At 37.7% G+C, this 15,671-nt stretch overlaps 1 protein-coding gene across 2 annotated transcripts in view; it reads left to right on the top strand.

Annotated features, from left to right (window-relative positions):
* LOC145690200 (uncharacterized) overlaps window positions 1–15,671 on the top strand; it is a 104,648-nt gene that overhangs the window by 5,513 nt on the left and 83,464 nt on the right. For both annotated transcript variants that reach the window (XM_081764855.1, XM_081764856.1), the window contains exon 2: window positions 9,015–9,232. In XM_081764855.1, the coding sequence (XP_081620981.1) occupies window positions 9,038–9,232 (195 nt within the window). In that variant the 5' untranslated portion in view covers window positions 9,015–9,037. The remainder of the gene's footprint in view (window positions 1–9,014; window positions 9,233–15,671) is intronic.

The following is a 15,671-nucleotide window of genomic DNA, read 5'->3' as shown; positions in this document are numbered from 1 at the left end:
TTTAGCAACATTCTACAGGCGTCCCACAAAGTATCGCCCCTTTGGGCTCGATGCTATCCTATTTTATATGGGCGTAGATTTGTAAAATATACGGGAGAAATGAGAATTGATTTCACAATAGGGTTGTATAAGTGATGAAAACATATAGGCTGTCTGATACGTAGGCCAATAACAAGTTAGAAATACGAACCTACAGAGTGCACCTTATCACATAGTACTCCATAAGGAAAATATGATGAAGTAAAGTGCTATGTAAAGGCAGTCTACAAGGTAATCATAGAAGTACCTGAAATCTGTGTGTTTTTATGCAATATGAAGTGCTTTCCCGCATCTTCGTTTATACGTATACCCACAGTTGCTGACACGCTGCCGAGCAGGCACCCCTGTTGCACTCTTGACCTGATTCGGTTAGCTAGCACTCGTGCTTTATTGCCATATGTCCACACGGTGTATTTATACTTAGCCCTCCTGCCTAAAGTCAATCTGCATCCATTAATGCATCTTCTCCCTCTCAGTGATAAGGTAAGGGAAGAAGTTTATAAGGCATTACTCGAGCAAACGCTTCTACCAAATTTTGACGAGCTTTGTATTTCTTTTAGCAGAGTATGCACTAAATTGGCAGCTCCATTACTACTTGTAGATTGACTTCAGGAGGGCTCAGTATAAATACATTGTGGACGTATGGCATAAAAACTACATTGCATAAAACATGAACCAATTTGTGCTAGGTGGCCACTATAAAGCACGAATGTGATCTAACCGAATCAGGGCAGGAGCGCAGCAGGAAGTCCCGAGCGGCAGCGAGGGGTTTCTTTCGTAGGGAGCAGGTGCGTCAGCGACGGGGGATATACTCATAAACTAGGATAGTAAAAGAGCACACTTAAAAATAACAATGCTTTCACTATCACTCAAAATTAACTTCATTATGCTGTGCGCACTGACGGTAATCATTTATGTTCACACTGTCATTCCTTCGAAAAAAGTTCACATCGAATTTTATTTATAAATTTTCTATTTGGTAGAACCATCTGCTCGCGTGAATCCCTTTTATCGAAATCTCACCTGGAAGAACATAAATTTATGGCATTTCTTAACATAAAATATTTTTGGCGATGAAACAAATAGTTCACAAAGTTATCTTTCTTTCTTACGGAAGCCGCTACTTGAATAGTTAAGAAAATCACCATTTCGTGTCACTGCTAAAATATAACTGGAAGGGCAGAATACCAAAATAAGGTTCGTTACATACTAGCAGATGTTTCATTTATTTAGGGTCAGTGAGGTTAATTATGAGACACGGTCTGTGGAGGGTAATTATGAGACACCCTTTGCTGATCTAACCAGGGATGATATCGAAACTGCACCTTGAATTGGGAGACATTCTATTTATTTCCTGATAGGACTTCTCGAACAAGTTCCAAAACAGGTGTTCATTTCTTGCCCGGAAGTGACCCTGCCTTTGCAGGGGCTAAAATATATAGAACATTTTGACCTATTTTCTATAGCAGGTGTACATAAAGTACGTTGCTACCCCTAAAAGTTGAAACCTATGGTAACACGCCAAAACACCTGTTTCATCATTGTAAAAGCATAATTTAACGAAGTGAAAATATTTACAACAGGGTCTCCGCAGGGTCCCAGGTGGGGTCCAACTCAAAATTTGCAATTGAAAAAAGGGGCAAGTAGCATATCGTTTGAAAGCTAGTGCTAAAAGAACAACGATAACAGAAGTCTCACAGCTCTAATCAAACTCTGTGCGAAATGGCGGAAGATTCAAAATTTGAAAACAGTCTGCAGTTAACAGTGCATGGCCACCACTACAATTCCAAAACGGTGATACAGGTGTCATAATTCTAAAACATGTGTTACAGTATTTAAAACATGCAATTTATCTTAATTAAAATGTTTGCCTCAGGGCCCTCGTAGGGTCCCACGCGGAGTCTACCTCGAAGCTTCAAAAAAGTATATCGTTTATAACTATCGTTCTTCAACTTTGCGACGACCCGTCTGGTAGAAGCAGTCTAGAAGATACGGCTCCGTCGAATGTTGTTTGCTGAAGCTTGGCTTTTGTTCTGGTCTATGTGTGAGAGCCACGTAAGTCACACGCCACGGTCGTAGCAACGTGGTAGCTCCCAGGCCTGTATCTTTGTTATGCAGGTATGAGGGCCATATGCATGACGATCACACTAGGGAGTGATAGTGAGGCTTGAGTGACTCGTGGAGGGCTGCGACCATGCTATTGTTCATGAAGAAGTGATAAAAGCACAGTGGTTGGAGACACCAACTGCACTGAATAAAACTCTTCTCCATGCAGTGTTTGTCGTCCGGAATCGAACATGTCGAGAAAGCTGGATCCTTTGTGTGGAAACTGAAAGACAAGTCTCTCACTGACTGGTTACTAAAATCATCAGGAAGGTTGATGTATCCACATTTGCCGAAAGCGTACTTGATCATATTTTGGAATCTGGGTACTTCCAACTGATTTCGTGTTACCCCAATCAAGTGAGCACTGGAATACCGATTGCTCATGTCTAGCTTGTCTCCAAGTCCTTCATTTCGAACATGCTTGTGGGCACGCTTCACCATCATTTTTCTGTAAAGAATATATCCCACATCGAATGGCTGTCCATATGAAGTAACGCCTGGTGTGATTGTTCCTGGATGTAAGTCAGGACACTCTTGATACAAGTCCGGATCTCTCATGATGGCTGCGTCGCCCTTCAACAAAAGACACGAAGTTCCAACGTCTCGACCAAGATGTGGCAGGTATTCCTTGAATATTGTCTTTGTGATCATTCCTGACTTGTTGGTTCTGATTATGACTCCAGGGATCTGAGGGATTTTACATTGGACCCTTGATCCAAATTTCCCGGATGGTTCGCGAAGCACAATGAAAGTCGGGCCCACGAGCTTTCCTGATGCCAAAATTGCTTCCTTTACTGTGTAAGAATGTGTCACTTTTGATTCACATCTTATTTGAGTTTCGACATTTTCTACTCTACGTTGAGTTAGAATTCGTGGTGTTAGTAATTCATAATTGAATCCACTTTGATCAAGATTCACAATTTGATCAAGGTTGTAGTTTTCCTCTTCAACCTCCCGCCTGATTTGTTGAATGTAGCTATCGAATTCGTTTGAACGTTCCAGTGCTTTTGTTCTGGCTGCCATTGTCATGATTTTTGTGATTTTCCTGGAACGCCAGTTCATTTCTCTCAATAGTCGGCGGATCCAGAATCGGGGTGCCTTGAAACCAGTAACCCCTAGCTTCCGCGATTGTTCCAAGGCTTCCACGGCAATGTCTTCTTCAGTGATCATAAAAAAAATTCGGAGCAGCGCGTTGATTTTTGCACCATGCTTTGACAGATTCTCGGAGTTCTGCTAGCTTGGTCCGCTTGGATGCCTTGTCCAGGAATAGTTTCATCCGAATGATGTCACTTTTACAGATGTCAACTCTTGCTACACGTTTCGCATCATTGAGTTTGCGACCACTGGATGCGTAGTTATAAGCTGCTAGTATCCCTCAATTTCGTTTCACTCCATGATTTCCAAAATGCGGTTTCCTGAGAAGGATTTGGGTCCAGGTAGTCGTAATCAGAATCACCTTCGGTACCCGAAGCAGTTCCTTGTTGACTTGATGTGTCCAAGGACTGGAATTGAGTATTATCTTCGAGCGTAACATAATCGTCTACGGTCATTGTAATGTCCTGGAGAACAGAGTTTGTCACCATCAACTTGATGAGCTTGTGAACCTTCTTTGCAATCTAGAGAATCAATTTTCTAGATGTAAGTCAACGTTATTGCAAATTGACTAACACAACTTTTCATTCAAGCTAATCACAGGCTATAAGTCAGGGTTGCTGGCTTTCTAAATTCGTCATTGAAAACGTTCAATGTATAGAAATGAAAACGTATGTCCTGGAGTCCCTATACGTGGGCAGCGGCCAAACTACACATTTTTAAATGAGTTAAGTAGTATTTTCATTCCAAGTTTCTCAAAACAGACAGCGTATGGAACCAATCTTTCGTCTCTACGCCAATCCTATGCAAAATGGTGGGGTGTTTACACTACGTCTAGATGCTGAATCTTAAAGTTCATGACCACCTCTTACACCTAAAGCTTTGAAACAAACGTCGAACTATGTGGTTCTTCACACCAAAACGACACTTGTAAATGCAAAACAGCCACGTGGTCTAGAGGTTTCTAGATCGCTTCTACCAGACGGGCTGTCGGTAAGTTGTAGAGGGATAGCTTTTAAACGATATGCTACGTGCCCCTGTTTTTAATTGAGAATTTTGAGTTGGACCCCACCTGGGACCCTGCGGGGACCCTGGGGAAAACATTATCATTTCGATAAATAGCACTTTTCACATAATGAAACACGTGTTTTAGAAATTTGATACCTGTTTCACTGTTTTGGAATTCTAGTGGTGGCCATGCACTGTTTTCAAATTTTGAATCTTCCGCCATTTCGCACAGAGCTTGATTAGAGCTGTGAGACTTCTGTTATCGTTTTTCTTTTAACACTAGCTTTCAAACGATATGCTACTTGCCCCTCTTTTCAATTGCAAATTTTGAGTTGGACCCCACCTGGGATCCTGCGGGGTCCCTGTGGTAAATACAATCATTTCGATAAATAGCACTTTTCACATAATGAAACACGTGTTTTAGAATTTTGACACCTATATCACAGTTTTGGAATTCTAGTGGTGGCCATGCACTGTTAGCTGCAGACTGTTTTCAAATTTTGAATCTTCCGCCATTTCGCACAGAGTTTGATTAGAGCTGTGAGACTTCTGTTATCGTTGTTCTTTTAGCACTAGCTTTCAAACGATATGCTACTTGCCCCTCTTTTCAATTGCAAATTTTGAGTTGGACCCCACCTGGGCCCTGCGGAGACCCTGTTGCAAATATTTTCACTTCGTTAAATTATGCTTTTACAATGATGAAACAGATGTTTTGGCGTTTTAGCATAGGTTTCAACTTTTAGGGGTAGCAACGTACTTTATGTACACCTGCTATAGAAAATAGGTCAAAATGTTCTATATATTTTAGCCTCTGCAAAGGCAGGGTCACTTCCGGGCAAGAAACGAACACCTGTTTTGGAACTTGTTCGAGAAGTCCTATCAGGAAATAAATAGAATGTCTCCCAATTCAAGGTGCAGTTTCGATATCATCCCTGATAAGAGCACATGCATTTAGTAACATCTTTTACAATGCTCTGTCTACATTTTTAAGTTTCAGTTAAAAGTTTGGATGTACCAATTTTTTTTTAGACAAGTTCATTAAAAAAAAAAAAAAGTTTTGAAATTTGAAATCTTACAATTAACTTTTATGTCTACTCGTGCAGTAATATCACTGTTGTGAAACCAACGGGTGTTGGTGGAAGCCTGGTAGGTCAGCAGTTTACGGATTAAGTTGAATTTGTCCCTTGGGCTTCTGTTTCAGTTACAATTTTTTTTTTTTTTTTTTTTTGTATCTCATTTTGCAATATGGAGGGTAATTATGAGACGCATGCTGGAATTTGTCTCTGTATCCTAGTATGTTAAATTCCAAAAAAGCTGTATTCTGTAGTTTTGGTAGTCCTATAATCTTGTTTCCTAGTAACTTTCAAAGTTGTAGACTTACATTATTTTGTTGAAAATAGCCCAGGCTGCATATCAATATATAAAACAAAGAAATAGAAGTAGCCTAAGTTGTTTTATAGTGAACAGCCTAGATCTTGGTCTGAATTTGTTTCATAAGCCAGTTTTGTCACCTGAAACTATCTAATATAGCTATTAGCCTATAGGCCTATTATAGTCAACTCACAAAAGTGCTAGAATAACATCAGTAGGTATTTCCACTTTCTTTCTTAGTTATTTTTTGTAACTCAGACAAATATTAGTGTATCTTTATGTAATAAACGCAAAATAAAGAAGACTTCTTTGTCTCACAATTGGACTTCGTCATACCTCAATATCATACAGAAAGTCGGGGACAACAGATGTCTCATAATTACCCACCCGGTGTCTCATAATTACCCTTTTGGCGAGAAATTATGAGGCAGCACAAATTTGACATTTACTGATCAACTTATGAGATGACAGGAAATTTCTTGGCACCAAATTGTTACTATATTGGCACCATAAAGTGCTGACTAAGTTAACTGCATTCAAAACTAAGCTGAGTAACGTGGAAAAGTTGTGAAATCTATCTAATTACTCTCACTGACCCTACTCCTTACATCAGAGCGTGAAACAAGAGGTAGAGCAGAAAAGGGAGTACTGCTAGAGTCCCGTATTTTCGCTAGGTATCTAGTTTCCGAAAAGTAAACTAAAATCTTGCATTTCGAAAACCCATTGAGGCTTTTCATATGCTATAAGATGTCGAAGTGCACATAGTCACTTTGTCGTCAATTCTACGACTAACTCTGTGGTAATATATACCGGTATATATATATATATATATATATATATATATATATATATATATATATATATATATATATATATCTGTGGCTTGGGTCTAAAAGGGCAAGTGTCACTTTTGGGCAAAAATGAGATACTCTTCAATTTTAACGTCTATAAATGGATGTTTTCTTGTGCTCAAGATGAGCAAATGTCAACACGAAATAGTTTGAATATATACCATTCATATTCACATTTTCTTTTCTTGCACAAGAAAATATCCATTTATAGGGGTTAAAATATGCATATGTAATGGCGCCTACAGACAATGGCGCTAATCTCGTCAAAATAAAGCGAAAATGTTATATAAAGTTATACCTACGGGATCTCCCTCAACCGCTATTGGGTATCAAACATTTTTCCTATGTGGCAACGTCGTGCATTAACTTGCATTGCAACCTTTAGCATTCCTCTGCGAATGTATCAGGTAGTTACATTGATTGTTACGCTAATAAGTGGTGCTGCTAGTGTCAACGTTTATCGACTTAACTGCCATCTGGAAAGAATCAATGTGGGTGCCATTTTTACAACACGCGATATATATATATATATATATATATATATATATATATATATATATATATATATATATATATAATAAAGGTGACCAAGAAAATTTTGTCGCTGTTTCACCCACCACCTTCAAGCATCGATATGTCACCTAAGACGTACCTGGAAGATCAAAATATTTTCCATCAGCATCGACAACCTTCTGCTAACGTTCTGGAAGGACATGAATTCCATCGCGGTAGAACTTGGTGGACCTTGAAGCGAAGAAGGTATCAAGTGCATTTTGCACCTCTGCTAGGGATTTGAACTGGCGTCTTCTAAGGTGATTGTCCAAGAAATGGAACAGGTGATAATCGGACGGTGCAATGTCCGGGGAATATGGCGGATGCAATAGTGTTTCCAATCTAAGGCGCAGAATGGTGTCCCAGGTTATCCTAGCTACGTGGGGCTTAGCGTTGTCCTGTAACAGGAGGACCGCTTTGCGATTCAGAGGTGCTGGCTCCAGGGTATTGAGTTTTTCTTGAACACGATTCACTAACAGTACACAGTTGCATTGATGTTCTGATCAGCTGGTAGCAGTTCCCGATGCACGATGCAGCGAACAGTCCACCAAGCACACAGGAGGACCTTCTGGTGCAGAGCAGGTTTCGGTTGTTTTGGAACTGGTTCATGGGGTGCTAACTAGACGGCACCGTGGAGCTTACAGAACCCACTTCTCATCACATGCCAGTGCTCTGTCCAGCTGACCTTCGCCTTATCTCCATTCGTATTCAACTTACGGTGTGAGGGCCAATTGAACATAGATCTCCACAAAAAGCGACAGAACTTTCTTGATTACCTTTATTTATATATATATATATATCGCATACTGTTTTATTTTTTTTAATTCAACATGGCGATTTGCCACAAAACGACACGGCACATTTTTCATTCTTTTCCCCCTTCCAGCTATAACGGTAGATCTAGATAAGGTCGTTAGTTCCACGAAATACTCAAAATATTCATTCAATCTCACCCCTCTTAGCAAAACATCATAAGTGTCCCTGTTGTACATTTGGGGGAATAGTTGTTAATGTGTGTTGACTAGTAAGAAGCGAAACGAAAAAAGAAATATTCTGTTATCTTATTTTTCTTTCTTTGTAACACTTTGCAGCGTTTTTTGTAGTACTTTTTGTTTCATTTATATAATTTCTAGAAAGCTAATCTAGAGATGATAATTAGTTATTGTGTTTTCATTTGAATTTTTAGAAACTTCGAAAATATACGTGATATTAAAATGAATTATTGTTCCCTTCACTGTATATAGTTGTTGATATGTCGTAAAATAAGTATGTAGATGGCCCCACGTAAGATAGTTGCTAACGCTTTCGCCTTCGGTGCGAGCGGTTCCAGGTTCGATTCCCGGTTGGGGGCACTCGGTCGAAAAAGTTGAAAACGCTTTTTCAGGCCAGTCATTCTGAATGAGGTTTTCCTGGGTTTTCCTCATCCACACCAGGCAAATGCCGGGGTGGTACCTAACTTATATGTCCCAGACCGCTTTCTTCCTTCCCTTTCCCTGAATAGTGTGCTCGCCGAGGGACGTCATCTCTCATACGTAACGGGCTATAAATGGCCTTAGGTGCCGACAGGCCAGAAATCCAAATCCTACATCCTAAGTAAGGAAGTAGGAATAATAATGTGCTTGTTGTTTTCAATATTGTTTTATTGTAATTTTAAAGACTCCAATTTTTTAGCATAACTGAAATGAAAAATATTCTTTAAACAATAAGTTTTTGGTTTTATTAATTTGATTATACAAAATATAGTAGTAGTGGTGGGGACGTAAGTTCAAATTTTATTGCTCTTTATTTTGTAAATCTTCATTAGAAGCTGAACTCAGCTCACTCTAAGATCATTTTGTTTTCTATTTATTTTTACAGATATTTTTTCACATTTGTCTAAAAAAAGGATATTTGCGATTTTTTTTGTTACAAATACTGTCTTTGTTTATTTTTTAATTTACAATTCTATAGATGCATCTTAAAACTGTAAGTATTAAAGACATATATGTTTTACAGGTAGTATCGACATTCCGAGGAATATGGAGAAGTCTTCACCCAAGAAGCCAAGGTTACCATACGGTTGGGAAGCTCGAATTTCAACTAGATATCCTGATAGGGTATATTATTTCAATTCAAGAACGGGCCAGTCAATATGGGATTTATCAAGCCTTTTTGATGGACAGCGCCAAAGAAAAGCCAATGAAGGAAATAGTGTGACACTAAAAAATGATGAGGTAAATACTAGTAGTTACAAACTGTGTATCAACATTGGATTTTTCTTAAGAAAGATTAACTAATTTTTCTCGAAAAGGCAGAAATGTGTCAGAATTGATTTTATTCTTTAAGAATGAACGTATATTTAAAATCCGAGATAAATTTCGCGATTGCATTTTTTTAATCAAATGGAACAGAAGTTATAATGCACTGGGTCGGAAGATAATCTTGCTTATGAGCTTAACGATTGGAGAAATCCCAGTGAGATATTTTGCTTATTTTTTTTTCTTTCTTTATAAGACTGCTAAATTTCTTAGTTGCCCTCAGTTTGCCTAAAATCGTGCCCTGAAATGCCGTCTGTGACATTCAACCTCTTTCATACATTCGTTTTCGAAAAATAAATATTTGAAATCCCATTTTATGTCTCAAAGAAAGCATTTCTTGACTCAATTTTATAGATTTTTTTGAAGGTATACGTCATTTCAAGCGTATAGCAATCTCTTCTCATATTTTTCGTATGTCTAAAATCCTTTTTAGAGATCAGATTACTATAAACGGCATCGTGGTCTTTACGTTTACTGAAATCCATGGGATAGAGCTTAATAGTGCAGTAGATTCTCAGGATTATAATACCATATTTTAATTTTAAGTGAAAAAATGCAAAATAAATTGTAAGAAAAATATGTTGACTCGCACAATATCTAAAAGTTTTAATATGTAGCAGTTTTGAGCCACTCACTGGTTAATTATTGTGTATGAGTTTTCCAGTCTAAGGTATCTGATACCCAAAGACCAAGAAACTTCGTGCATTAAGTGTTCTCTTATTTTACTTTGTACTACGTAGAAGCACATGCACGAGGACTTCATTGTGCTTAGTTTATTTTTATCCAACCACTTACTGACAGCAGAGTCTGTTGCACTACATAGCTCATCATAGTCCTCCCTCCCCTCTTTCACTAATATATTCATATCGTCAGCATACAGAACAAGTTCGGCGGAGTCATAAACATCGCGGCAAATCATTTATATATATAAAGAATAATGTAGTGCACTAATCTTCAGGAACTTTACATTTAATTTTTTGGTATCTGAATTATACGTGTTTAGTCTTTGTTGCAAGTGTGACAATCAATTCCAGCAGTTGGATTCCGGTTGAAGATGTAAGATTTAAAACATTCATAGGCATTTCCCGTAATTCCATAAAATGGTAATTTTTTGAGTAAAATTTCATGATCAACCATATAAGATGCTTTGCTAATATCAACGAATATCCCTCTTCTATACTCCTTATTGTTTAACGAACTAAGAACGGAATACAGAAACGAGTAAAGAGCAGATTCAGTAGACTTATTTGATCTAAAGTCGCTTTGAGCAGTAAAAATTACGTTAATATTATTAAGGAAACTGACCAGTCTTTTATCCATAATATTTTGAAAAAGTTCGAAGAAGGGAGACAGACACGATATTAGTCTGTAGTTTGACGTAAGATCTATCGTACTACTTCTGTCTAGGAATTTAACAACGGCTAACTTCAATGCCTCAGGAAAGATACCAATAGTAGATTGTAACATCTGCAGTCCCACAACAGCTGTGCTTTAGAAGTTTTATCAGTCTCTCATCATATTTTGAAGTCTTATTTGTCTTTTTTTGGTATTATTTATGACTTCTTGAATACGTACTGGATGTAAGAAAAGAAATTTGTCGAAAATATTAACACTTTCCCTATGTACATATTGTTTCCTAGACACTTTTTTTGTTCTTGTTATTAGGGATTAACCTTCCTACTTCATTCATGAAGTAGTCATTAAAGGCATTAACAGTTTTGCTCGCGCCAAGTGAACTTTGTGGTGGACAAACACCGTGTGCGTGGGTTTCTTCTGGGTTCTCCTGTTTCGTCCCACTTTCTTCATTCCACCATTTCACATCACCGTCTCCTTTAGCCTAACCGTCATAAACGTGGGACGCAAAACTCAAAGATTTCTTTTCATTTTCAGTTATTAATGCAACCAAAATATCTATTCTCATACATTAGCTTACCACTTATTTATTTGTATGAGTAATAAGTACAAAATTAAAGACTTATCATTTATTTAACAATTAAAATCGTTTATATGTATTAACTTAATCTAGAACTCTCACCTTACGTGCTACTAGTCCATAGTTTTATCTGAGACCATGCGAACCCGTGGTAGACATACTATGTGCTTTAGTTTCCTGTTGGTTCTTTCATTTTTTCTTATTGTCACCACTTCAGAGACCACACCAGCATAATTCAGTTTCGTCTATTTACTATTTTAGGAGCCTAGTTTACCAGTATGTATATCATTATATTGAAGTTTACCAAAATAATCCGATCGGAAAAGAATTTTTGAAAACTATTAATAGTTCCGATTCAGGACTTTTAGTATTTAAAACGTTGTTTTCTCACTACTTCGACTGTGCGATTTAAATCGTTCTTTGTTTATACTATTCATACTTTGTTTCAGTAGTAATGTTCAAAACTACAATTCATATACTACAAGTGATACAGGATAATTGGAGAGTAGTTTTTTTTTTCTTTCTTTTTCTTATACCGTCTTTTATGCGTGCTGTGATCTTCGACTCACTTCTCAGTCGTTTTAGTGATTTTTTAAAATTAATTAAAAGGAAACTAGGAGTTAATCTCCCTTTTCGGATTGGCTCATATTTTATCACCTGTTACATTCCACAATACTTATATACTGTAAAATTTGTATATACGTAAAAATTTGGGTGAATTTTATGTTAATATTTTTCGCTGTCATCTACAGTAAAAGAAATCTTTGAATTTCGAAGCCTGTAGCTGTTTCTATCGTTCTGTATTCAGAAGTTTCATCCATGTCTCCAAACCTTGTAAAGTATTTATTTTGCAAGGATGGAAGAGATGCACTATTTATATGATACACAAGTGCGACTGGACCCAAATTTGAATCCGGGTCTTCAGCTTACCGTGCCGATAGCTTAACCACGCAGATAATGTGAACGACTGAGCATGGACTTCAAGAGTGATAATATGTATGGCTGTTCAGGGAGCTGACTGGATAGCGTAGTGGTTAAACTGGAGAATCGGATACGAATCTCGGTACAGACGCTCATTCTTTTACTCTTTGTGCGTCATTGAGTTTGCACCTAAATAGGAATTGATGTGATGATAAAATCTGTTATTTTCTCCATTTATCAATATATAATTCGAGAGATGCTCTATAATGTAGATAGTAGATAATGTAGATTGTCCAAGCATAACAGGAATTCTGGTACCGAGTGTATAGTCTGAGTGGCTGAGCACCGATTTGTATAGTGGTAGAATGTATGGTTGTTCAGTGGACTGGGTAAAATAAGGATTAACACATCAGCACAGTAAGCTGGAGAACCGGGTTCGAATTTAGCCCAGCCGCTTATTTTTATCACTGTATAAAATCCCGTTTTTTTCCTTTTATTAATATAGTACTATTTTTAGACTATTTCCGAGAATTAGAAAGGGTAGCTAATTTTAAATTGTTCTTATTGAGGCAAAAACAATCGGGTTATCACTATTGCGTTCAGGCAACTCAGCAGACATATTCATAGTTAATAGCACATCCAACAAGGTGCAGGATGTTCCACACGAGATATAATAAAGCTTGATTGTATCGCAGTTCCTTTCGAGAGGATTGGAAGTTATGATCACTCAACAGGAGATCAGGTAAAGGATATATATATATATATATATATATATATATATATATATATATATTAAATTTCGTTCTCCCTTACTCCTGCTGAGAACAAAAGTTTTTGTAACAAGAGAGATTTTGTGAAGAGAGCAACGAGAGAATTTTTTTAAAATAAATAAAAAGATAAAAATTTTAATAATTTGATGCACTTTCAAATAGTGATAAATGCTACTCCTTAATTTGTATACTTTTGTAACATATTAGAGCACTTGGTGTTTGAATTGGAAAAATATACACCCTGTTTCAAAAAGAATATACGTATTATGAATAATTATTTTGCCCAAACTATCAATCGCTGCGCATCGGCTTGGCTATTGGAGAAACGAATACAGTCTAGTTTATGTTAATAGCCGCTAGATGTCTTCTGTTTTGCTTGGTAACCGTCATATGTTTAAAATGGCTATTCCACAGCAGAAATCATTTTGTGTTGTCGAGTTTGCGAAGTGCAATTCCGTGATTACAGTGCAAAGACGTTTCAGGTTGAGGTACCAAATTGATCCTCCGAATGGGTGGAACATTCGCAGATGGTATCGACAGTTTGTAGATACAGGATGTGTATGTAAAGGAAAGAGTCCTGGCCGCCCTCGTGTTCCTGAAGAAAATGTTGCACGAATTCAAACTGCTTCCAACGTAGTCCTTCAAAATCAAATCGTCGTGCCAGTCATGAGTTACAAGTGCCGACAACAACAATTTGGCGTGTTTTGACACGTCGGTAGGTTATAAAGCCGTACAAGTTACAGCTGTTACAAGCTCTGCGTCCTGATGACAAACGCAAACGTGTGGCATTTTGTAACGAAATTCTGGATGCTATTGACAATGATAACACTTTTGCACAACGCATCGTGTTGTGATGAAGCGACTTTCCGTGTTAGTGGTCAGGTGAACAAACAAAATGTTCGAATTTGGGGCCTACAAAACCCACATGCAGTCATTGAACATGTACGAGATTCGCCCAAAGTTAATGTGTTTTGTGCGATATTCCGATCATCTGGGTTCTTTAATGGAAACACAGTTAACAATCAGCAGTGTCTCGCTATGTTACAAAACTGGTTGTTTCCGAGGCTGCACGAAGGCAACTTCATTTTTCAACAAGACGCGGCACCCCCTCACTGGAGTCGCCAAGTGCGTGAATATCTGAATGAAACTTTATTGAACCGTTGGATTGGTTGTGAAGGAACTGGCGACTTAGCATGTCTCAGCTGGCCTCCACGGTCACCGGATTTGAAACCCTGTGACTTCTTCCTGTGGAGTTTCGTTACATAAACGTTTATGTACCACCACTCCCACAGAACCTGGAAGAGTAGAAGAACCGGATCCGTACTGCCATAACATCATTGCCACAGGACATGCTTGCCCGAGTATGGGAGGAATTTGAGTATCGGTGTGATATTGTTCGTGTCGCTGATGGAGGACATATTGAACATCTGTAATTTGAACTTTGAACTTGAGAGGTTCGTAAATATGTGTGTAAAATTTCATATTCGTATGTCTTAAAGTTTAATAAATATATGCCTTCGAAATACGTATATTGTTTTTGAAACAGGGTATATTGTGTAGATAAAATTGTTGATAATGGTTGTGGAGAAACCGTATTGCCTCCTTAGAATTTTGCACTGTGAGCCTAATCGTTTTCAAAGATGGTATGTTGGAGCTATACGTACTTGAACTGAAACTAAGTCTAAATGAAAAGGCTTAAGGTAAGTAATGATATTTGCATTTGCGGAGCATTGATCAGGTGTGAAAGCTGAGTAGATAGATGCTGTGTACGTTGATTCCTTTAAGTATGAAATTTCTAAACTTGACTTGTTAGAAGAATAATGTTGAAGGCTTTCTTATGACTTTTCAGCAACGGCATCAAATTCGGGTTTCGTTAAAAAAAAGTTCAAGGCTAGATCTGAGATATGTGTTAAGAAAAAACGAAAAGTACTGGTTTTACTGGAAGTAGTTTTACTTATTGATGGTATGAAGCTAATGCTTCAATCATTCATTCCTGTAGCAATTCAATCAGGATTGTGATATTTCTGATACAATCTATCATGTTACCTCTGAAAGTTTGATAGCATCCAACACAAAAATATTTGATTCCTTTTATTTTGCTGGTGTCTTGTCAATCTGCTACAAAAGAAACTAGCGTATCTTATATGCAGTTTATATGTAGTTTTTATTAAAAATGTAGTATTTATTTATTTATTTATTTATTTTTTGCCGACCACTGTACGCCATATGTGATTAGTAACAATCAACTAATGGAAATGTACATTACATTTGTTACATTAAACTTAACACATACTTTACACGCGAGGAGAGTTGCTCTTTACAAATCAGTCCAGTCAAATTAAGACTAAAAATAGCAAAATGTATTGATTCATACAGTTCTGTTGTGTTTCAGTATACGTCGTGCGGTTCATTTTTGATTATGAATATAAATATCTCATTCATTGAACGAATTAAGAAATTTAACCCCGAGTACTGAAAGAAATGAAATCTTTGAGTTTTACGTCTCATGGTTATGCCGGCTAGGCTAAAGGAGACGGTGATGATGATAATAGAATGAAATGGTTTAATGAATAAAGTGGGAGGAACCGGGAGAACCGAGAAAACCCCCACACATGGTCTTTGTCCACCATAAAGTTCACTTTGACGCAAGCTGGGATCGAACCAAGGACCCCATGCACTAGAGGTGAACGCTCTACCTCTGAGCCACCGCGGCCCCGAGAACTAAGAGTTG

This window comes from Thermobia domestica, chromosome 7 (assembly GCF_964235325.1).
Source record: "Thermobia domestica chromosome 7, izTheDome1.hap1.1, whole genome shotgun sequence".
Taxonomy (NCBI): domain Eukaryota; kingdom Metazoa; phylum Arthropoda; class Insecta; order Zygentoma; family Lepismatidae; genus Thermobia; species Thermobia domestica.
This window is presented reverse-complemented; position numbering and strand designations above follow the sequence as displayed.